The sequence below is a fragment of the Nothobranchius furzeri genome, chromosome 4 (genome assembly GCF_043380555.1).
Source record: "Nothobranchius furzeri strain GRZ-AD chromosome 4, NfurGRZ-RIMD1, whole genome shotgun sequence".
Classification (NCBI taxonomy): Eukaryota; Metazoa; Chordata; class Actinopteri; order Cyprinodontiformes; family Nothobranchiidae; genus Nothobranchius; species Nothobranchius furzeri.
In genome coordinates this window covers 6,535,932-6,559,785 of record NC_091744.1, presented here as the reverse complement: position 1 = coordinate 6,559,785, position 23,854 = coordinate 6,535,932, and the positions used below count along the sequence as shown (strand labels likewise).

The window sequence follows — 23,854 nt, the reverse complement described above, 5'->3', positions numbered from 1 at the left end:
ATAAGAGCCACAGCTTTGCAGAGGAAAACTTTTAAACAGAAGAATAAATAGCCTACAATAAAAAAAAATCAAAATAGTTCCTGCTGCAATTTAAAGTGAATTGTAATTGGCAATTGTGGAAAAAATTGTATTTAGTTATTTAGATGGATCTCCGTTAAAAAAATTAAATAAAGTTTTTTATGATAATATTAATAAAAAGCGAATGTTTGAGACGTGTTGTGGGTCTGGGGCCCTGGACTCCTGAGGCCTGCAGGCCCTCCGGAGCTGACTGGAGTCTCTCCTCCGGGTTTTGGGACAATCTGAGGGCGTATCGGAGCGGATCCGTCCTCATCCTGCTGCCTGATGCCAGCTGCAGCGATGACAGAATAAAAGGAGCCGTGCGCGGCCTGTAGCTCAGGGGAAACACCGAGCTGGGAGCGAATCCGGGCCTGCGTAGAATCCAGACTCCCAGGCCCGATCAGCCAGGCTACAAAATAAAGTCACGTGATCCAAAATGGGCAGTCCTCCGACGGGGCAGAAAAAAAGCCATTTTCTGGCGCCGCTGCATAATTCTGTCCAAGTGCAAATAAGTGATCTGGGTCCGGGAGCAGCGGAGGGAACTTTTGTGTCCAACCAGGTAGGACCGAAGCGCCGCCGAGAGCTCCGTAAAGCCGCTCTTTTGTCGCGCCGATGTTTGCGGAGACGCACACGAAGTGCACGGTGTAACGTTCGAGTCTCTTGTTCGCTCTCCTGATGCGGAGGCTGTCAGTGAATTTAAGATGGCTGCTTTGTGTACCAGTGTGATTCTGCAGCCTCTCGGTCGGTGTCGGGCCGGAACGGTGCGCTCGGACGGCGGGTCTCCGGGAGGAAACGGAGCCGCTCTTTGTTGCTCGAGGAGCGGAGCTGGTGCACGATCCGGAGGCCGGGCGGCAGGAGCGATCCCGAATCTCCGCTGCTTTCGGTCTGGTTACGAACAACCACCCCCCCTCTAAAAAAAATCAGCGTGCCGTTCGGTTTGTTTTGCATCGGTTTGTTGTGCTTTCATAGGCTGCTGTCCCAAGGACGATAACGGGATCGCCAGCAGCAACCTGGCGGCAGACACATTTAACGTTCAGGCTGCATGTGTTTCCTCTCCAGGTCCCGTCCAGATGGAGAAAATGCAGCCGAACCGGGTCAAGATCACGGATCTGAACCCGCTTCTCACATGTCCGCTGTGCGCAGGATACCTGATCGATGCCACGACCATCGTGGAGTGTCTGCACTCCTGTGAGTTCCTCACAAAACCTGCTAGCAGCAGGCCTGCAGAGGTCCACTACAGGGACCACACACACACACACACACACACACACACACACACACACACACACACACACACACACACACACACTGGTGAAGAACTGACCTCAACCAGGAGGTCCTGGAGCCAGACTAAACCCAAAAGTTGTTACCCTGATCTCTCAGTAGTCATCACAGATGGTTTTAATGTTATGGCTGATTGGTAGAAACATTTATTACACATAAACCAGCTGAAGTGAGTCAGTCAGGACCCAATCCTGGTCCTGGAGGGACCGTATCCAGCATCTTTTAGTTGTTTCTCTGCTCATTCACACCTGATTTTAGTTAGAAGGTGATTAACCGGCTTCTGCAGAGCTCGATGAGCTACAAAACAAGTGATTCAACCATTGAAACAATTTAATTCAACCTCTTGGACCAGCTGAGGTGGTTCTGGTTCTTCTATCCAGGACATCCTGGAAAGGTTATATCCCTACACCAGAGAGGCTTCATCTTCTGGATTATGTCTGATTTTTACCAGTTTGTCACAATTTGTTTAGTTTAATGTATTAAAAAATACCAACAACAGAGTTTCCGGTAGAAAGAAGTTTTAGCTTCAACATGGAGATTCCTAAAGAGCAGAAGGGTGACTCGTCGTCTTCCAGGAACTCATCGTTACTCAGACTGTTAATTTCATGTGTTTTTGTTTTTTGTTATTCTTATGAAAACCGTTTAAAAAGCAGCCAGAAACCTTTTCCCGAGTAACCGGAATCTCACTTCTGTCTAGTTTGTAAAACCTGCATCGTTGCCTTCCTCGAGACGAATAAGTTCTGTCCTCGATGTGACGTCCAAGTCCACAAGACGTGTCCACAGCTCAGCATCAGGTAACCAGAACCTGTCTTCGTGGATTTAAACACATCTGACCGCAGCGTTTAATTCTGCATTCCTTTTTCCTTTCTTCAAGATCGGATAAAACTCTCCAAGATATAGTTTATAAGTTGGTTCCGGGGCTTTTCAAAGGTAAACACCTTAACCCTGAAGCCTGGTTCTGCTACGTGGTTCTGTCTTACCGGCTCGTTTCTTCTCCAATCCCAGACGAGATGAAGCGGAGGCGAGATTTTTATGCAGAGAACCGAGTTCTGGAACCGGGCGAAGTGGTGGAGACGTTCAACATAGCGGAGGATGAAATCATCAGTCTGTCCATACAGTTCTACGAGAGGAACAAGTGAGTCCGACGTTTCGGGCAATTCCACCACGCGTCGCTGATTTGCTACCCTATTAAAGGGTTTCTTTTCTGTTTTGATGGTTTCCAGCAAAAACAGCGAGAGGCAGCGATCAGAGCTGGAAGGAGAAAAGGTAACGAGGAATAAACGGGTCAGACTGGGTCGGTTTGACGGTTGTCCGTTGATTTTATGTCCTATTTCTGTTTTTAGTCCAATGGGAAACGCTTCCTGCAGTGCCCGGCAGCCATGTCTGTTATGCACTTAGCAAAGTTCCTCAGGAGCAAAATGGATATACCCAACAACTACCGGGTAAACACACACACACACACACACACACACACACACACACACACACACACACACACACACACACACACACTAGTGGACGGGTGCTGTTTTGGGGTCTACCTGATATAATGGTGTGTGCCATTGTTTTGTGACACAGAGAGTCAGGATGGGTGGCCTCCTGTCACAACCTCTGACCCTCAGCATGGGCGCACCTCAGGGCTGTGTTCTCTCCCTTTGGCTTTTCTCCGTCTACACAGATGCACTCACATCTACTCATAACCCAGTCTCCATTCTCAAATATGCAGATGACACCACCATAACTGGACTCCTCTCTAACAATAACGAAAACCAATACCGCGAACGGTTCGCCCAAGCAGTCACATGGCGCCAAAACAATAATAACCTCCAACCTAACATATCAAAAACCGAGGAACTTAGATTTCTCACACTCTCCTACTCTCCTCCCTCATTTCCGCACAACCTGTCACTATTACAGAGTCCTTTAGTAACTCCCCCAAATGGAAACGGCTCAGAACAGACTTTCAAAAAAGCCAATAAAAGATTATTTTTTTCTCAAGACAACTAAAGCCATTTAAAGAGCAAGTCAACTCCTACCAGAGTCTAACTCCACTCCCACTTCATGTTTGAAAAACGCAACAAATGCTGTTGCCTGGCAGACCGAGAGGGCGGAGCTGCTAACAAATACACACACACACAGGCTCACAACAGCATTGTGACATCATAATGTACCAGTTTACATCATAGCATACCTCTTAGCCAATAGTGGTGGCAGATTTAAATTAAAATACAGTGCAGAGTTTTTACCTGACAACGGCACAACACTGCCAGTTTTAGGCAGAGTATTTAAATTTTAACTAAGATGCACTGAAGTGCCAAATTATTGACTACACGTGTCTGCAGCATGATTAGACATTCGTTTATTTAGTTTATCAGCAAAAAAAGTTTATTTCGGGGTGACTTGCTCTTTAAAGTATGGCACAGCATCCTATACCGCTATCATTCAAAGTATACGCGCCTCATCCATAATAGTCTGGTATGGTAATTTGGACTCCAACTCACATAAAAAACAATAACAGACAAGTGGTCTCAAATTATAGGCCATGCCCTACCTTCCATTGACACACTGTACCATAGACGAACAGGAAAAATCACCTCGGACCCCTCTCACCTACACATCCTCTGTTCACACTATTGCCTTCTGGAAGATGCTACAGGCCTTTACAAAGTCAACTAGATTAACAAACAGTTTTTCCTAACAGCTATACGGTCACTAAATCAATGAACTGCCTAATGTTTTTGTATGTCCCTGTCTGTTTATTTTTAGTTGCATCATGTGTAGACAGAGTTGTGAGCGTGTCATGCTTCACCGGAAACAAATTCCACCAACTTGTGTGGTCATTAATAAATGAATCTTATACTTTTCAGTGCCTTCATGGGGATGCACAAGAGGAAACTGTTGTTTTTAAAGTGATCAGTCAGTCTCTTCCCTGCAGCAGTCAGACTGATCTTTAGAGAATCTGGAAGATACCAGGAAACATTTGTGATCCACGTTAAAACCGTCTGAAAACGCCCGCTTGGGTGAATACGGGTGAAACTGGAGAAATGAGAATCTGGTGCAAAAGTCCATTAATGTCAGGAAACCAGCTCAGACTGAGACACTATCTAAAGGCTCAGGAACCCTTTGCATGTGTTCTGGATTCATTAGCTGATTAGAGTGTGACACTTTGAGTCTAGAATATTGAACATTTTCACAATAATCTTGAGATTTTGAACATGGGGTTTTTCATAAGCTGTAATCCATAATCATCACAATTACAACAAATAAAGGCGGACATATCTGGCTTTGCATGGAAGGATCAGTTTCACCCTTTAAGTTGAATTACTCAAATAATTGAACTTTTGCACCATATTCTAATTTTGCCAGTTTCACCTGCATATGTTTTCCATGTTTCATGTTCCCACTGCAGGTCTTCAGTTTTTCTGTCTCATTCTCACGTGTAGCTATGATTTGTGAATCCTGTCAAATCAAAGTTATGAAAGTCTGATAAATTTCAACATGATCGTTCAGAACAAGGATCCCTTTGAGAAACCTCTGGCTGGGTCAAATATGTCATTTCCTGTGATTGTAGCTGAAGATCTAGAGAAATTAGGATAACTGTCTCAGTCAAATCTAGAAAATAGGACTACAATAACAATGCAGGTGCACCCCGAGCACAAAAACGATCAACAATATGAGTTTCTACTCATAAACCAATCACACGTTTTTCAACAACTTCAGAATTGCTACACGCAGACATCCATCCATCCATCATCCATCCATCCATCCATCCATCCATACTTGCTTGTGAAAGCACAGCGTGCTGCAAATAACCTCATCGTTGTGCACTTTAGGGTCGTGAGGGCCACTCACACTAATAATAATAATGCTTTGAACGTATATAGCGCTTTTCTAGACACCCAAAGACGCTTTCACACACTCTCACATTCACACACTGCTAGTGATGGTAAGCTACTTGTAGCCACAGCCGCCTTGGGGAGGTCTGACAGAGGCGAGGCTGCCATTTGGCGCCGTCTGCCCCTCTGACCACCACTAACACAGGCAAGTTGGGTGAAGTGTCTTGCCCAAGGACACATCAGCAGGATACCCCTGGCGGGAGCTGGAATTGAACCCATGACCCTCCGATCATGAGGCAACCCGCTCTACCACCTGAGCTACTGCGGCCCCACTAGACTGATGCAAGTCGTGTTTAAATTAAAACAGGAACAACCTAACACAGACAGTATGAATTATCAGGTTTTGAACAATAATCAGAGTCTGACAGTTTGGTTTTTAAAAAGCTGATAAATCCACATCACAGGATCAATATTTCTACAGCAGGAGGGAGTATCCTGATTACATTATGTTGCGTTATTGACTCAGAGCACTTCCCACATCAGCTGATGTTTATACTCATCACCAGGAGGCTCTCGGCTAAAGATCAGGCTGAGATGTTTGTTGGTCGCTTCTATTAAATCCGCTCCTGTTCTTCAAGCCGTTATGCATCGATTATTTGACAAATAATAAACAAAGCATCTAAAAACCAGGAGGTTCTGTTGGTCGAAACGTGTGGTTGATGACGGGATTAAATGGGTTTTGTGTTTCAGGTGGAGGTTTTGTACGGCGACGAACCCTTAAAGGACTATTACACACTAATGGACATCGCCTACTTCTACGAGTGGAGACGAGTGAGTCAGAATCGTATTATTTATTATTTACAGGACTGGGAGGTTTCATTAATCTGAAGCAGCTAGAATTTCTTCTTGACAAAGAAAGCAAATGAAAACCACTGTCCTCCAAAAAAAACATTTGGATGTTTGTAAATGTTCATTTAGATGGCACCTTCTAGGGTTCTACAACCCCCCCCCCCCCAAGACCCTTTACAAAACAACCAATCATTCCCCCTTGCTTGCACACATTCACAAGCTGGTGATGATTAGCTACATTGTAGCCACAGCTGCCCTGGGGCACACTGACAGAAGTGAGGCTGTAGAGCACAGGCGCCTCCGGTCCCACTGACAAAGTGTCTTGCCCAAGGACACAACTGCGACAGACAGGGTTTGAACCTGCAACTCTGTGGTTATGCACCCCTGATTGAATATTTCTCATCATAATTATTACAAAAAATAATCATACATTAAGTTGAAGCTTTTATTATTTCAAATAATAAAAAATGCATTTAGTTATGGACATTACAAAAGCCCATTTCCCATGTAATCTATTGTGTATTCTGATTTAGTTTCATTTGAACACAGAAACTTTAAAACGTAGTTTTCAGAGTCTAAAGCAGGAGCTGGAATCAAGCCCACAATCCTCCGATCATAAGGCAACCTGAACGCATTCTACGTCCTGAGAAACTGCTGCACCACTAAAGCAGTGGTGTCCTCTAACCCCGGCTTTCCACGGGAGCCGTCAGCAGCACGTTACTGCAGCAGCACGTCATAGCTGCTGATAGGAACGGCTGTGGTCAACAGAACCTTTTCCACTGGAGCCGTCAGCAGCGCGAGTCGGCCGCGTCTCAGGAGCAGCATGTCGCGGCCTTTACGCGCCGGTTCTATTTCCTACGCGCGACGCCTCTGAAACGGGTCAAGTTCGACATTTTTGGGGAAGGAAAGACAGGAAATCGGACGCGGAAATGGAGAGAAGCTCCCGAGATTTTCAGAATAAAGAACGTACTGCCTTCCGGTCGCTTTACTTTAAAAAAGGTTACTAACTGTGCGGCCCCGTGAGAAGTTATCACCTAGCTAGCGGTCTCCTTTGTTTTTCAGGTCCGTATTGGCGATTATAAAACGGACAGAATATAAAAACACAAACATTTTGGAGCCATGTTGTAGTTTTCTCCTGCTTGTTGTTGTGTTTACTGACGAAGTCACTCGTGTGACTTCGTGCCCTGTCGGTGACAGCTGCTCCTCTGCTGCGTCGCGTCTCGTGGGAAGGGCCGAGCAGCAGCTAGACGTGCTGCTGCAGTAACGTGCTGCTGACGGCTCCCGTGGAAACCCGGGGTAAGGCCACCATCCAACATGGCTTAGCTCCAACATACCTGATTCAGTGGTTAAATCACCTGTTCGGCAGCTCAAGCTCTGCTGATTAAAGCCAGGTGTACTGGAGCAGAGAAGGCTCTGAAACAGGGTGAACAGTGGTCCTGGAGGACCAGAACTGGACGCCAGTGTTCTAAATGGATGTGAATTCTTGCTGTCAGAGTACATTATGGACTGCAGTGCCATCTAGTGACAAACAATCCTCTTTTTTTTTCCAGGTTTAGTTCTCTTAAAACTGAAGAAAACACACATTTCTTCACAAAGAAATGATCAAAATACTGGATGGTGCAAAAGTTTTAGACCAATAGTTTAGCTTTGGCTGCCATTTAAAATATTTTGGCCATTTTGAAGTGTTTCTGTGTAAAACGTTATACTAATTATACCCATTCTGAATAGCCTCAGCCTGGAGAAGTAGTTGCGTTTGATTAGGCTGATAAGCTAACGGCTAGTTTTGAGCACTCCAAAGTGGGTTGATGTTCTAAAAACATCTCCAGTCACCTAAACTTAAGTGGTTTGTACGCCAGCATTTCACTTTTACAGGACTAAATACCAGCAGCATCGGCTAAATGTAGCTCTCCAGGAGTTCCTTGATGTTTCTTCAGATTTAAATGAGATGTGAAGGTTTATAGAACGTTTGGATGAATGGCTGAGAGTTTGGAGCTGGGTTGGTGTGCCAGAAAGGCAATTTGACCAACTTCTCGATGCATTCTGGGAATATTTCCCTAAATTTAGAATAGAATTAATTAGTTTTAATAGAAGTATTTGCTGCAGCAGTGTCCTGCTCCAGTTTTTAAATAAATCAAGAATCAGGTTCTGCCTCCATTAAGTTTGTGTCTGAACGTATGACTGAAGGGTATCTCTGCGCAGACTGGACCCATCCCGCTCCAGTATCTGGTCAAACCCACCCGGAAACGCAGGAGGCTGTCCCAGTCCGCCGCCACCCAGGGCCACTCCGACGGCGTCAACACGAGCCCCACGTCGGAGAGCGACTCTCAGAGCGAGAAACTTCAGAGTCCTGCCGCAGCCCCGCCTCCCCGAGCCTCGTCGCAGTCCAGCCCCGCGTCCCACAATGCCACGCCTTCCACCCAAAGCTCTAATGGTGCTGCCGTTCCCAACAACACTCAGCGACCCACGCCCACTTCCAAGCAGGCCGCCAGCACTCGTAAGGTGACTGTCAACGGCACGAGCTCTGGGGCGGGCAAGGAGGAGGCGAGGGGGGGAGAGAAAAGCAGCCTGCCTCCGCCGACCTAACACTTTGAGCAAGGCTGCAGGAAGGACAGTGGTTTGATTCCCATGGAGCAAGAAGAGGCTCGAGCTTTCATCATTCTGGACACAAACAGGAGGCCGATTTTGAGCTGGAAGGACCGAGGAGCCAAATGGACGCTCTGTGTGTGTGTGTGTGTGTGTGTGTGTTAGACTAGAGCCGTGCACACATCCATACTGTACAGTATCTATCAGACGTCAGCATGTGTGCATACATATGTATAAACCTATCTTTTATACAAGATAATGTAATCATTTTGTATTGTATATGCAGTGGGTCCGTTTCATTTCCACAGACATCCCTTTGGCTTCCATACAGCCGGCGGCGAGGTGGTCCACACGCCAACGTCGCCGTGTGGGCTGGATGTGAAGGAAAGGAAAAAAAAAAACAATTCTTGCCTTTCAAAGAGTCGTGTTTGTAAGTGTCCAGAGTGAGCAGCAGCTCATCAGGTAACGTGTACATTATGAAAACCGTTGATGCACTTTGTTAACGTCCCGTCACACAAACCAACGAGTATTTTCTAGCAGCTGAAGCGTTTCTATTAACAAGTGGAAGCACTACGAGGAGTCTGACCTGAAAAAAAGAAAGGGATTTGGATATTTTGCCATGTATGTTGCTCCATAGAATTCAACATTCCCTTTGTTGCTTTTCAGACATTTTTTTAATCAGCCATATGTGCATGTTTTAGGTCAATAAAATGTTTACTTACTAGGTTTTTCTGACCTGAGCGTCTGGTTTATGGTTCAATAAATAATCTTCTTAAAAAGGACTATATGTTCTGAAGTGTGTTAAAGGTGTGTGAACATTATTATCACGGCTGTTGGAGCCGACTCTTCAGGAACAACCTTAGTTTGGAGAAAAACAAATCAGTTACATCTCTGTCTTATGTCACAACTCTCCTGGAATAACAAATGCAATTCATAACTGTTAAAAACTTACTGGTGAAGGTTCTCAGTCGTCCAAATCACGATAATCCAAAGGGTTCAAATGAAGGACTGAATGAAGGTGGACTTCTCCGGTTTGTTACATACATTTCGCTTCTCGTCCAAGGGGCTTTATCAATTCTGCCTGGAATATGGGAGAAGCTTAGTGGTGTCGTTCATGCAGGGAGGATCGTCCAGGCCTTTACATAGGGGAAAATAAAACTACTCAGGTGCAGGGCGGGGGTATTCATGCGTACTTTCAGCTCCGAATCAGAAGGGTTTGTCTGAGAATCACAACATTAGGAAAATGCTGCGGGACTTGGTGCAAGAAAAAATAAATGATAAGCAAAATTAGAATTAAGAAATAAACAATGAAATGATAATATAGGGAATTGATAATTAGAGAAGCAGCTACTTTATACAAGCCAGTGTAAGCGCTGGTCAGAGCGGATCAGTTCATGTGCAAACACAACACCAGCTAGTTAAGAAACAACCAACAGCTACAACCTATGAGCTTGACTCTCCCACATGCTGGTCAGAATTGACAAAGCTGCTCGGATGAGAAGGGAAACATCTTCAAGACACTTTGCGACTGGCTCATTCATATCCCTTCCAGAACCACTACAAAGAGCCATCTAAAACCGGTGCAAAACCTTTTAAACTCACTTCATGAAATGTGAACAATTCCTGACTGAATGAATGAATGTTTCTGTTTATTTGGCAGACGCTTTTAACCAAAGCGACATACAATTTTTAACTTGTAGGGCATGTTGTGATCTGTAGGGGAAACCGGAGTCCCCGGAGGAAACCCACGCATGCATGGGGGGAACACGCAACTCCACGCAGAAAGGCCACAGCCGAGTTTTGAACCTGCAACCTTCTTGCTGTGAGGCAACAGTGCTAACCACTGCGCCACCATGCAGCCCAAAGCAGTTTACACTACAGTGTATCATTCATCCATTCACACACTGGTGGTGATGAGCTACATTGTGACAGAGGCGACCGCCACCAGCAGGCAAGGTGGGTTAAGTGTTTTGCCCAAGGACACAATGGCAGAAATCTGTCTGGAGCTAGGATCTAACCCGCAACTTTCCGATTACTGGACATCCTGCTCTACCTCTTGAGCTACTGCTGCCCTAAATAACCTGCAAAGATTAATCTGTGCATCCTCTGACCTGGAAAATCCTTCTTTCTAGAACAGAAATCCAAACTTTATAGGATCCATTAATTAAATATTAATATTGAGACTTCGTGCTCTACATTTTATTTCTACTCTGTACGGAAGAGGATTAGAGCCACTGACAAGAAAGAAAAGAAAGAGAATTCTGACTTTTTTCTCAGAATTCTGGGAAAAAAGTCTGAATTCTCTTTTTTTTTCTTTTCAGAGGCTCTAATCCTCTTCTGTACCTCTGACTTCACAGAGGGCACTGACCTTTTACAATTTTTCTTTTCGTGAGGAAAATTTAACATCCAACTCTCCTGAACTTCTTCACATTATCTATCCATCCATCCATCCATCCATCCATCTATCTATAGTAAAGAGTTACAGCTACATGTCACAAAAGTCACACAGGAACTTTTAATGATAATTAATGTAAATGTTTTAAATTCCATCTAGGGGAGGCCAATATGTCATTCATAATATTACCAGTTATTTCCTGCCAAGAAAAAAAATGATCATGTTAAGCTAACTTCATTGATGTAGTTGCACCCACTAAGAGGATCATGTTCATGTGGGCCATTAGCATGAAGTTATTGAATTTATCAAAGCAAACATGGCTGGAATCAGCTTTACCTGTAATGTTTCTCCAAGTGTGTGTGCTGCTGTAATGAGTGGATGTCCACACTGTGGGACTAATAAAATTTACTCTATTCTATCATATCAGCCAGTAGGAAAAAAGAAAACATTTGAGGAATTTTGGCCTTTCCAGGCATCCGTACAAATGACCTAACCTAACCACGTAACAAATTGCCTCAGTGGCAGAAACAGAGGCCATTGGGCTAATTCTTTTCAAAATGTGGAACAACAAATAAGGACATGACTCGTTTCTGTCTACATGTGGTTTTGCTTCAGAAAACCACGAATATTAAATTCAAAGGGCGTTTCATATTACACTGGTTTCTTTATTTCATGATTTAAATTCCATTAATGCCAGTCAGAATAAATTCAACCAAACTCAATATCCCTGGATTTTCTTTAGCGTGACGTTTGGACTTTAACGAACCAGAGTAATCCATTTTTTAAAGACTTGATCAAAACCCAGCTGTAGCTTCAAATCATGATACATTCACTGTCCATTAGATGTGGGAAATAAAAGCTTTACTTTCCTATTAGTTTAATATTCTTATCCAAAAACTCTACAATTCCCAGATGAAAAACAACATTTTGAGCCTTTAATAGACTACAAATTTGTACAAGAATAATGGTTAAAAAAATGTATTAAATTGTAAAACAGACTTTATACAAAGCATTATGTAACACTGAAAAATAACAACAGATAGTTTTATTGAAGCCGATTTTCACCCTAAAACATTTAACATGAATGAATGATTAAATGATGCAGTTATTCATTCATGTTTAAACAGGCCCTTCACTGACTTCACTACATCCCTGTAGATGACCTTCAGGTGCGAGCCATCGCAGTATGGTTGGTTCTTGGTTTGCTTGCAGGCGCAGAGCAGGACTGCTTTGTCTTTGTCGGGGGTGAAACGGACAGGTTTGATGCCCGGGGCTTTGGACGCATGAGCCCCATCACAGAAAGGCTGTTGTAGAAGGATAAAAATATGAGAAAAACTTTAAACAACATTCTTTAGAGAATCACAGAGACAACAAACTCAAAATCTAAAATGTAATTTTTAAAATAAAGATTTTTGAGGGCCTTTAATTCAAATGGACTTTAGGTTTTCTCATGTTTCACTCAAGAATGAGATGCCACAATGAGGTAGGTAATTTTAACAGAAACATGGATTATAACAGCATGTCTAACTTCTGCAGTCAGTAAAATTTTATTGAATGCGCTGATCAAAAAGTAAGCAGCAAAAAAAGGAACACATTTCTACAGAAATGTAGAAATCTATTACAGTTTAAATGCAATTTCATTTCAAGTTGACGCCAAACAGATGTGCCTGTGTTTAAAGGTGCAATGTGTAAGAATAAAGTAAGATTTCTATAGTGAAATATTCCCAAAACAGTGTCTCAGCCATGTAGGAAGGAAGGTTATACTGAAATATATTTCATTCTCAGAGAGGTTGTCAGTTTTTCTCCTTTCAAAATAAAGGTAGGAGGGACACAACTACTGTTACCATCTATGAGTGTGAGGTTGCTGTGTCTCCTGCAAGCCAACGCCGCAACGCCAGCATTTGTAATTCAACTACAGACAGCACAAAGCTGTCTGCACAAAGAGTTTTATAAAGAACCCAGGGTTTCCCTTACATAGGCGTAGCCGTGGCGGCCCGCCACGGCTGAAATCCCACCGCCACGCCTACAACATCCCAAGTTTTATATATGGTTTTTTTTGCACCGTTTCCAGAAGAAGCAGCGGGAACTACTGTGTTGTTGCTTGTGATCACAGCCGGCAGGCAGCAAGGAGGAGGAGGCAGGGCAGGGTGGTTACAGCTATGAGCGTACGGATAAAGCATTTTTGACGAATACGAGCATGAAACGAGTGTAAAACTCGTAAATATCTGTAATCGTGCTGAATGAAATCCTCATTGGGTAACTGACTGTCTTCACGCTCTGTGATTGGCCAGTCAGATAGAGCGCCCGCCCCTCCCTACACACAAAACTGCAGCCGGGAGCTCCGTCAGCTCGGCCCAGGCATCAACGCACACACACAGACAGTAAAGCCGGACGGACACTGTGCGACTTTTTCACTTTTTTTGAGCTGATTTTCCACTCGTGCGAGAATCCACAAGATCGGGGCGAGTTTTGCGCTGAGCGTCGTGTAGTGTACAGGGGGGGTTACGAGAGGCGATTAACACCACGTGACCAGCTACCGATCAGCAATCGTGAGCTTGCATGGACTTCTGGAGTGTTTAATATTTATCTCGTTCCTCATGAGGGTTGAAGCGGCGCAGCGAGCGGCTGCGACCCAAAAAGTATCAGAACTATGGCGTTTAAAGCGTGCCACAACCCGTGCACGCGCATTGGGTCCACAGCGCGCGTGTGAACGGGACTCGCGAGCGGAAATATACATGGCGAGAGGTCATTTGTGCACTGAGAGGGAGCAAACTGTGTCTGTGAGCGCACAAGGATGTGCACAAGTGACAAACCTGCGTGCGCGCGGTCAACGAGCACACGGCAGAGGAAAACGTGCGCGCGCGGCAGCCTCTGTGCGCGCTCGGCAGCCTCTCTGCGCGCTCGGTTTCTGACTCCTGCTCGCTCGGCTGTAAGGGTTTTGGCACTCTGGAGGCGTGGCCTGTGGCAGATCTTCTCTGTCCTCTGATTGGTTAGTGTATCCCGCACTTTACCCTCTACCTATCTATATAAAAAAGTCTACTAGTCAAGTAGTTGCTGGCATAGCTCAGTTGGAAGAGCGGGTGACTCTCGCTCCGGAGGATCCAGGTTTGAGGCCGGGCAAGGAAAATGTAGTAGATGTCATGTAAATTTTTCTTAATTTCAGGTATTTTACAGTTGTGACCGTTCAACTGTCATTAAACGTCCGAATGTTTGCTGGGCAGTGTTTTAAAAAGTGCACATAAGCTAGATGGTTTTAACCATATAAAATTACATTTTTTGTGATACTGGAAAAATACATACTGAAATAAAACTACTGATTGAAAACTTTATGACTGTGGTTGTACAATATATGACTCACTAATACACTGCAAACTCCCTTAGAGTGGGGCTTCCAGAGAGAGAGAGAGAGAGAGAGAGAGAGAGAGAGAGACAGAGAGAGAGACAGAGAGAGAAAAGTTCTTGCCTCATTAATGAATTGTTTATTTTTTTCAGTATTTAATTGACAAATTATCCTTTCAAATAATTAATTGATGAGTTACATAATTGTCCATTTAGAATTGTTGAATGGACTGAGTCAAGTTTGGTGCACTTTATATATTTCAAAACATGTTTTTTTTTAAATTTTAATGATGCATATAAATAATTTAAATGTTAATTTAATGAAATATTTCTATTTTTTCATTACCTCACCCTTGTTTTGACAAAAACGGGACCTTGCTGGATAATATCATGGAGAAACTATTTGTTCACAGTACATGGCTCCGTAAGGATCTGTGTACCAAAGGAGGAGATACTCAGAAATCTGTCTGCAGATTGTTACAACCCAGACTGGAAGTGGCGGGCTGTAATAAGAAAGGAGACCAAACAGAGGAGTGGGGGTTCAACAACTGATTTATTTAACAAAAGTAAGGATTTACTAAAGCAACTTAGTGAACAGAAAATGGCCATCTCAAGGTTTTACTCGGATGTCCCTCAGCAGGGTGCAGCACTGTTGAAGGTCATCTGAATGAAAGCTTGATATGCAGTTTCTTTATGAAAGTGTGTAAATATACAGTATGGTTGCCGTACATATGTTGAGGTTCTCAGACATCAGGCTTCTTTGCCCAGGCCTTCACTAGTGGGCTATTTTAAAAGTTGGTAAGGAGAAAAACCACAGCATATAGCTGATTGTTTACAAATGCAAGGAGGGGAATAACAATCAAAATGCTTGTGTTCTTGGACCAGATGAATGGAGCGCTCCACATGCACTCAGAGATGTTATGGCTTCTGTTTCTATAACTTTACATGGAGACATTTGAGGTTTGCCAGAAAGGAAAGCTGGCCTGTACACTTTGCAGGGCACAATGTCATCAATGCAGAAACCCCTGTCTACCAAGATGACCATCTCTAGTTGTAGCATTTTCAACACACCAGATTCCCAGGTTGGTCGCTGATAGTTCCAGCATACAGTGCTGAGACAAAGGTCACTGGCCTATGTGGCACAATCCAAATGAGCCTCTTCAGAGTGCAATTGAACTTGAGGAAAATATATGACTCTGGAAGAGAGGGGAATATGGCCATTGACACCTCAGATCAGTGCAGTCAAGATTTACTGGTGTTTGGGTAGTCCTGAACGTGTTGTGATGCCCCCACCATCTCATTGGGTTTTCATTTGTGTTTAATTGTGTTTTTCTTCTGTTGTAGGCAGCTGGTTAAGCAGCCTTGGAGGCACCTGGGCTCAGGGTGTGGTGCTGCCTACAAAGCCTACTGTTTTTCTGCTTTCACTGGGTCTCTCCTGTGTGGTGGAGAGTCCTCACTGGCCATTTTCTGTTCACTAACTTGCTTTAGTAAATCCTTACTTTTGTTAAATAAATCAGTTGTTGAACCCCCCCTCCTCTGTTTGGTCTCCTTTCTTATTACAGCCCACCACTTCCAGTCTGGGTTGTAACAATCTGCAGACAGATTTCTGAGTATCTCCTCCTTCGGTACACAGATCCTCACTGAGCCATGTACTGTGAACAAATAGTTTCTCCATATTATCCAGCAAGGTCCCGTTTTTGTCAAAACAAGGGTGAGGTAATGAAAAAATAGAAATATTTCATTAAATTAACATTTAAATTATTTATATGCATCATTAAAATAAAAAAAAAACATGTTTTGAAATATATAAAGTGCACCAAACTTGACTCAGTCCATTCAACAATTCTAAATGGACAATTATGTAACTCATCAATTAATTATTTGAAAGGATAATTTGTCAATTAAATACTGAAAAAAATAAACAATACATTAATGAGGCAAGAACTTTTCTCTCTCTGTCTCTCTCTCTCTCTGTCTCTCTCTCTCTCTCTCTCTGGAAGCCCCACTCTAAGGGAGTTTGCAGTGTATTAGTGAGTCATATATTGTACAACCACAGTCATAAAGTTTTCAATCAGTAGTTTTATTTCAGTATGAATTTTTCCAGTATCACAAAAAATGTAATTTTATATGGTTAAAACCATCTAGCTTATGTGCACTTTTTAAAACACTGCCCAGCAAACATTCGGACGTTTAATGACAGTTGAACGGTCACAACTGTAAAATACCTTAAATTAAGAAAAATTAACATGACATCTACTACATTTTCCTTGCCCGGCCTCGAACCTGGATCCTCCGGAGCGAGAGTCACCCGCTCTTCCAACTGAGCTATGCCAGCAACTACTTGACTAGTAGACTTTTTTATATAGATAGGTAGAGGGTAAAGTGCGGGATACACTAACCAATCAGAGGACAGAGAAGATCTGCCACAGGCCACGCCTCCAGAGTGCCAAAACCCTTACAGCCGAGCGAGCAGGAGTCAGAAACCGAGCGCGCAGAGAGGCTGCCGAGCGCGCACAGAGGCTGCCGCGCGCGCACGTTTTCCTCTGCCGTGTGCTCGTTGACCGCGCGCACGCAGGTTTGTCACTTGTGCACATCCTTGTGCGCTCACAGACACAGTTTGCTCCCTCTCAGTGCACAAATGACCTCTCGCCATGTATATTTCCGCTCGCGAGTCCCGTTCACACGCGCGCTGCCATGTATATTTTCGCTCGCGAGTCCCGTTCACACGCGCGCTGTGGACCCAATGCGCGTGCACGGGTTTTGACAGGGGTATGACGCGATACAGAACCGCTCACGGCGCATTCGCAATCCTGCATCAACACCGCTCACCCGCTATTTCCCCAATAACACACGTTGTTCGTTTTTATTTCTGCACGGTTTTTTACTCACAAAGATTGTCAAGAAAGCGTGTTTGTCGTGTTCATGTCAAATTAAACTGATCACAAAACACAGATTTACTTTTATTTCATTGTCCTCATCCAACCCCCATAAATCCCTGTGTGTCCTCCTGCAGCACTCCCGAAGGACAACAGGCAAAACAAGACAAAAAAGTCTGACGTGTTGTGTAAAAACTGCTATTTTTAGCATATTTTAGGTCCGACGTGTTGCTACCAGACGTACAGTGAGCACATGACTCGTGAGATCTACCCTGCGAGGAAGTCGTACAGTTTGAGCTGAAGCTGTGTTACGAGTGAAAAAGCCGCACAGTGTCCGCCCAGCTTATTATAATGTTCACTGTAATGCATCTTGATGTTCTTAACAAATAAATTAAATAAAAGATATTGGTCAATAATGCCAAATATGTACATTTGTGTTTCAGTCATTTTTATACTGGCTTAAAAATACTTCATTAAGTCTACTAAGCAGGGGTGTAGAACGTTTTTAATAATGATCTTGGACCAAAATAAAGGGGGCAGAAAGTCAAATAAAGGGGGCAAAAGAAGATGTTTTTCCAGACGCCAAGAAAAATTAAATGCCAAATCCACTGAACAGAAATTATTCTTGTGCAAATATTGGTGTACTCACATTTAATACTAGTTATTACAATGCAGCAGTCGCTGGATTGGTGCAGTTCAAAGTGGAGTGCACCAGATAAAACTACATTAACATAAAGGTGAGACCCCCCCCCCCCCCCCCGCCAACACCACCTCCACCACGGCTGGAGGGGAAACACTGGAACCAAATCCAGTAACATGAGTGGCCCAAAAGTTATTTCTTGTACCTATAAGGAGCCACAGCATCCTTTTGTTTTTAATATCTAAAAGACGCTAAGAAGCCTCTGACTGAAGACACTCTTCTGTTGTCGGACAGTCTTGTGAAGAGAATGCTTAGGGTTGTTCATAATTTTCTTGATTCTCTGGAGAATCTCTTTGCATTATCTCCTCCAGCGGTTCCGAAACTGCCGAAACTCTGTCTGAGTCCTAGCCTGGCAAGCCAGACTAAATAAATGTATTGATTACTTAAAACTTTGCAAAGCAAGAATTTGGTCTAGTTCACTAGGCTAGCTGAGTCCTTGAAAGGGCTTGGAGTTCCTCCATCTTGTTGGCCAGTGATCTCACATTGCCCATTATGATTGATGGAAGAGATGGTTTGAATTTCCTCTTTCTCTATCTCCATTTTGCTCCCGCTCTGCATCCACGCTTCTTGCGTTTTAGCTCATTTGGGATTTGTGGCTTCAGTTGAGGTATTATTTCAGCCTTTCCAATGTTAATCAGCTGCTCCCGATTATAAACCAGCTTGTTGCCGTGGTTACGCATCATAACAAATGTTCAAAAAGTGAAAAAAGCTAAAAGAATAACAGTAAAAATCCTCCAAGCTTCACAGCACCAGAAACAGAAAAGTTAAGTGTCCAAAAAATACAGTTTTTCTTGACAAACTAGAAGAAAAAATGCCCAAGAAAAGGCAAAACTTACATATAGTCAACAGAGCTACTCCAACATGCAGCCGCCCAGAACAGCGGAGTTCCGAAGGCGGAAAACGTAGTCCAGTGTAAATACTGTAAAACGGATTTTTAGCCTACCACAACACCACATCCTCCAAGCTGCAGCACCTGACCAGGAAACATCCACATGTAAATGCCACTTCTGCAAGCGGACTCGGATATGTTCTGCGGACACTGTGCGACTTTTTCGTTTGTAGCACTCAGTTTCAGCTCACACTGTGCGTCTGGTAGTAACACGTCGGACCTAAAAATGTGCTAAAATAGCAGTTTTTACACAACACGTCAGACTTTTTATTGTGTTGTTATTGACGTCTGTTGTCCCTCGGCATTGCTGCAGGAGTACACGGGTATTTATGAGAGTGGCGGAGGAAAACAAATGAAAGTAAATAAATGTTTTGTGATCAGTATAATTTGGCATAACCACGGCAAACATGCGTTCTCGACAATCCTTGTTATTGTGTGAGAAAAAAAAGTGTAGGAATTAAAACGGACGTGTGTTAATAGGGAAATAGCCGGCGAGCCATGTTTGCGCATGCGCCTTGAGCGGTTCTGGTGCTGTTTGGGCCGCAGCCGCTCGCTGTGCTACGTCAACGGTTATCCTCCTAGTTTTTGTCTGGCTTGCAGGCTAGTAGATTCTCACACGAGGGGAAGATCGGCTCAGGTTGTATACTTATTTTTTGCACAGGCATTTGTTTACTGTAAAGTTGAAGTGCTGAAGTTTTGAAAACTAGTTTTGAATAAAACTTGAAGAATAACTGGCAATTGCTCGCTCATTTTAAGAGGTCTTTCATATTTTATAACGTGCTATTTGATATAATGGCTTACAAACACAAATGGTTTACAAACACAAAAGGGTAATTTATTAGAGTACTCGATTAATCGATAAAAGATTCGATAGAGTACTCGATTACAAAAATATTCGATAGCTGCAGCCCTAAAACGAAGCCTCGAGGCTTCTTGTACTCGAATTATTCGAGGTACTCGAGGAATCGTTTCAGACCTAATTTTAAAGGTAGGCACAGTATGTAAAAAATATTACTGTTGCCACTATTGAGATGTCATTTATCTCAAATTTTCATCAGCCTGAATTTATACCTGGAAATAAAACGCTTCATTTCAGTGAAACTCCGCCCACGCCCACTCTACAAAATGTTCCTACAACAGTGTCTTAGTTGAGACAGATGTTGTATTTGCTATCCATTGGTTAAGTCATCTGTCTGAGCACTCTAACCACTGAACTACCAAGTCTACATGACAGCAGTCGCCTAAATCCTGTGCTGGCCAGGGGAGACAGGTTTCAGGCCAGAGACTAGCTACCTGGAGAGGAGCAGGGCCTGATGATGAAACTAGTTTCTATTGAGGCTTTACAGGATTTTCAAAGTAAAAGTCAAAATTAGCTAATGAAACAGGAAAATGCATGAATGCAGCCAAAAACAGGGTTATTTGTTTTTTTAAATGAGGAAATAACAATATCACATGCGGAGCTCCAAAAATTGGATTGCCTATTATATGGCCCCTTAAAATGAGTAATTCAGACCAATAACAGCAAGCTACCAGCCAGCTGATACAAACAACACTTCCTCTATGCCAGAATGTATTTATCTACTTAGCAGCTTACAAGAAAGAAAGAAAGAAAGAAAGATTTCAAAAAATTATTAAAAATATGTTTAAAACGAGAGAAAAAAAATAAAAACTGTGATTAAAAATTACTAATGTAATGAAAGGGAGAGAGCAAATGAATAGGAAAGAGGGAAATCAGTGGATGACGGGGAAAGGCAGAGTAAGGAGATGGTGGTGATGAAGGTCAAGCAAAATCCAGCCTGAACAGGTGAGTTTTCAGCTGCTTTTTAAAGGAGACCACTGAGTCCACAGATCTCAGGCTGAGGGGGAGAGAGTTCCAGAGTCTGGGGGCCACAGCAGCAAATGATCGGTCACCTTTGGTCTTTAGCCTGGTGCGTTCCACAACCAGTAGGCTTTGGTCACTGGACCTCAGGCACCTGCTGGGGGTGTAGGGACTGAGAAGATCACCAATGCATGATGGTGCTTGTCCATGTAAGGTCCTATAGACCAGAACCAGGATCTTGAAATGAACACTGAAGTTAACTGGCAGCCAGTTTAGCTGGAGAAGAAGAGGGGTGATGTGGGTGTGTTTGGAGGACTTTCCTTGTCATCTAGGTGCTGATCTGTAACTAACAACAGCCAAGAAACTCAAAGAACAGGATTGAGAGTGTGATTGTAGTAACCAAATTTGACCACAGGATGTCATCTTACTTTATTAGTACACATTGCACCTTTAATAGAAGCTGTTATTTTATATATTTTGTGCAATGTAACATAATACAAAACCCTTGTTTATGCAACAATGTCTGATTCATGTTCACAAAAACATGATTTTGTACATGGGAATTGCTGATTTAGCAAACTACTCTGATCTGTCAGAGAGCTGCAGAGCTAATCAGACAGCGACAGACTGACCTGTTTTTTGCTGTGACCACAGGCACACCATGCATACAGTTTCCCTGCAGTCAGCTTTACTCTGTAGGGCAGCCGGGCAGCAGGGACAGGTTGCGTGGTCTGCAGACGACTCTGAACCTGGAAATTCAACCATCACACACTTAAAAATATCTCCAAGAGATGGTTTAATTAAGAGAGTAATAAGTATTATGTTAAATGTAATTTTAAGACAAGTCGTTATCGACCAAAATCTGTATCAGCAGATCAGAGATGTGCAAGATTTGAAAATTGGTATTGGCCCTTAACCACCAGAGTCGGTGCATCTCAAGTGGAAACGCGCTGGCTTTAAAATAGTAACATGGGTAGATAAACATGCAAAATATGTCAATTTTAATAATAAAAGGGTTCAACTCAAACATTTATTTGAAAATAAACACCTAATAAATTAATATCATGAAATCACTTCTTAAAGTTTATAGCAGTAAAAGAAAAAGTCTAAATCAAGTAATTCACAACATTTAATTAAACAATAAAATCAGATTATCGTCCTAAATGTAGAAACGTTTACTTGTTAAATGAGTGAATGAAGGGCCCCCACCAGCTTTACCTTCTGTGTGTCTGTGTTAAAGGTGAGTGAATGAAGGTGTGTCAGCTTCTTGTTTACAAAGTGAAAAATTAACAATCAGGAAACACCCGCAGACTCGACTCATACATTAAAATCTAAAACACTTAATTCTCTTGAACATCCACGACTAAAAAAAATCCACTCGTAAACGTTGAAACTTTAGCAGACAAGTCTCACCGCAGACACGGAAACCAGCGGAAGGAGGAGCGGGGGTCGTCTGAAGGTCTGTGAGCAGCCTCTGCGCACTAAGCACAGCACTGCGCTCATTCTGACGCACTCTTTGCGGATCGGAAGGTGGTGTAGATAAATATGTTTTCCTTTCCACGCTCGGTGTCTTCACAAACCAACAATCTCCAGAGTCTTTCTGACACAAGTGCGCATGCCCGATTAGAGGAACGTCCTGTGATTTAAAAAAAACTTGGGCGGAAACAAGTGACGTTCACCGGAAATTCGTCACTGCTGGGCGGTAGTTTTTTTTCTTGTTTTTTCCACTTTTTAAAAAGTATTTTGAAAATATTATTTACAAGCGATTATACGCACGTTATGTTTTAGTTACACTTGATTACTAAGCTGCTAAATAAATTAAAGAAAACAAACACAAATGAAGACATTTTGATTTCTGAAACTTACATCAAATTTGAAAAATAAATCTTTAGTAGGCTTTGTCAGCTGGATGACAAAGGTTACTTTTTTTTTATCATTGACCTTTCATAAGAATGAGTTGTGTTTAATTATTTAGCAATCGGGGTCAGCAGCAGCTCAGCGACAGACGGGTTGTCCAGAAATCAAAATTGCAGGTTCAATAGCACCCGACAGAGAATTCTGCTGTAGTGTCCTTGAGCAAGTCACCCAACCTCCCTGCCTGGTGGATTTTTATCGGTGTACTGGTGATGTCTGTTCTTCTCTGTAAGTGCGCCCCAGGGCAGCTGTGGCTACAATATAGCTCATCACCATCAGTGTGTGAATATAGCACTTTGAAGTCTTCTGAAAGGTGCTATGTAAGTTCAGGTAATTTATCATATCATTTATCATCTACTCACATGTAGCCTATTTATTTAAAAATTGTATGAATTTAAAATGTTTTAACTTCAATTGCGACCAAGAGTCACAACACGCACACAAATAGTAGTTATTTAGGACTTTTTTCTTAACTCCTAAAGTTTTTACACTAGTGCAAGCTTGGTTACACTTTATTTTTGGTCTTCATACCACTAAGTGGGTTTTGGATAATGTGTCATTTCATGTTGGTGCTTGTGAATAAATATTTTGTCTCATGTTTAATATTCTTCTTCAAATTTCTGGATATTTCATTTTAGTTGATTAGAAGCTTTTTAAAATATAAACAATTTATTTAAAGAACAAAATGCCAGACATTGAGGTTGGCGATGGGGTCTGTCTACCACAGACGTAATCATCCTTTTTGTTATGTTTACGTCTACTCTTTGTCGACTTACGTCACGACTATGTGACCACGCGGGTTGCCAGTTACCAGTGTCAACACAGCAATAAATACACAAGTCTTCCAAACAAATCTAAAATTTCGGAAAGACAGAAACTGGATTAGTTAACTTAAAAAACGTTTGGTCAAGTCAGTTTGTTTATAGTTGAACAGCCTGGATACACACCACAAACAATGCCAAAATATCCATCAACTTAAAAAGTTATATGGTCAAAATATGCAGAACAAGGGTCTTAAATGTACACCAATAGTACATGTGCGTAATGTGGTCACTCTAAAATGTTGTTGCTAAAAACAGTCATTCATCACCTTTATTAAAATTCTTCTTTTTTATAGATTAGTATAAAATAGATTAGAATAGAATTTTAAAAAGGACATTCATTGTGCCTCTATGAGGAAATTTACTTAAACCAATGGGTACTAAAGTTACTATTGAAATACCATGTTGATATTCAGTACTATAAAAAGAATAATTCAGATTTAATATGTTACATTGTAAACTTTATATTGTGATGTATGATGTGCTACTTTG

At 42.6% G+C, this 23,854-nt stretch overlaps 2 protein-coding genes across 4 annotated transcripts; one reads left to right on the top strand and one right to left on the bottom strand.

The window, feature by feature from the left end:
• The first annotated feature begins 479 nt into the window (after positions 1 to 479).
• Positions 480 to 8,842, top strand: LOC107396435 (polycomb group RING finger protein 2). Of its 3 annotated transcripts, none has more exons than XM_015976161.3 (9): positions 480 to 616; positions 1,117 to 1,245; positions 2,039 to 2,135; positions 2,216 to 2,271; positions 2,347 to 2,476; positions 2,565 to 2,607; positions 2,685 to 2,783; positions 5,928 to 6,008; positions 8,226 to 8,842. In XM_015976161.3, exons 2-9 carry the CDS (start codon positions 1,128 to 1,130, stop codon positions 8,607 to 8,609), a joined length of 1,008 nt encoding a protein of 335 aa, XP_015831647.1. In that variant the 5' UTR covers positions 480 to 616; positions 1,117 to 1,127; the 3' UTR covers positions 8,610 to 8,842. The 3 variants fall into 3 exon arrangements, with proteins under 3 accessions (XP_015831647.1, XP_015831648.1, XP_054593829.1); XM_015976162.3 differs by lacking the exon at positions 480 to 616 and adding an exon at positions 792 to 940; XM_054737854.2 differs by lacking the exon at positions 480 to 616 and adding an exon at positions 974 to 992.
• Positions 8,843 to 11,648: 2,806 nt separating this feature from the next.
• Positions 11,649 to 22,264, bottom strand: LOC107396432 (CDGSH iron-sulfur domain-containing protein 3, mitochondrial). Its single transcript, XM_015976159.3, has 3 exons — positions 22,041 to 22,264; positions 21,260 to 21,376; positions 11,649 to 12,308 (listed from the first exon to the last, which is right to left on the bottom strand). Exons 1-3 carry the CDS (start codon positions 22,128 to 22,130, stop codon positions 12,114 to 12,116), a joined length of 402 nt encoding a protein of 133 aa, XP_015831645.1. The 5' UTR covers positions 22,131 to 22,264; the 3' UTR covers positions 11,649 to 12,113.
• Positions 22,265 to 23,854: the final 1,590 nt, after the last annotated feature.

Coding starts and splice junctions, on each gene's coding strand:
- LOC107396435 (XM_015976161.3), top strand. CDS start 1,128: ATGGAGAAAATGCAGCCGAACCGGGTCAAGATCACGGATCTGAACCCG. Junction 1,246..2,038: donor CGTGGAGTGTCTGCACTCCT/GTGAGTTCCTCA, acceptor ACTTCTGTCTAG/TTTGTAAAACCTGCATCGTT. Junction 2,477..2,564: donor CAGTTCTACGAGAGGAACAA/GTGAGTCCGACG, acceptor GATGGTTTCCAG/CAAAAACAGCGAGAGGCAGC.
- LOC107396432 (XM_015976159.3), bottom strand. CDS start 22,130: ATGAGCGCAGTGCTGTGCTTAGTGCGCAGAGGCTGCTCACAGACCTTC. Junction 21,377..22,040: donor CGCTGGTTTCCGTGTCTGCG/GTGAGACTTGTC, acceptor TTGAATTTCCAG/GTTCAGAGTCGTCTGCAGAC. Junction 12,309..21,259: donor GTGGTCACAGCAAAAAACAG/GTCAGTCTGTCG, acceptor CTTCTACAACAG/CCTTTCTGTGATGGGGCTCA.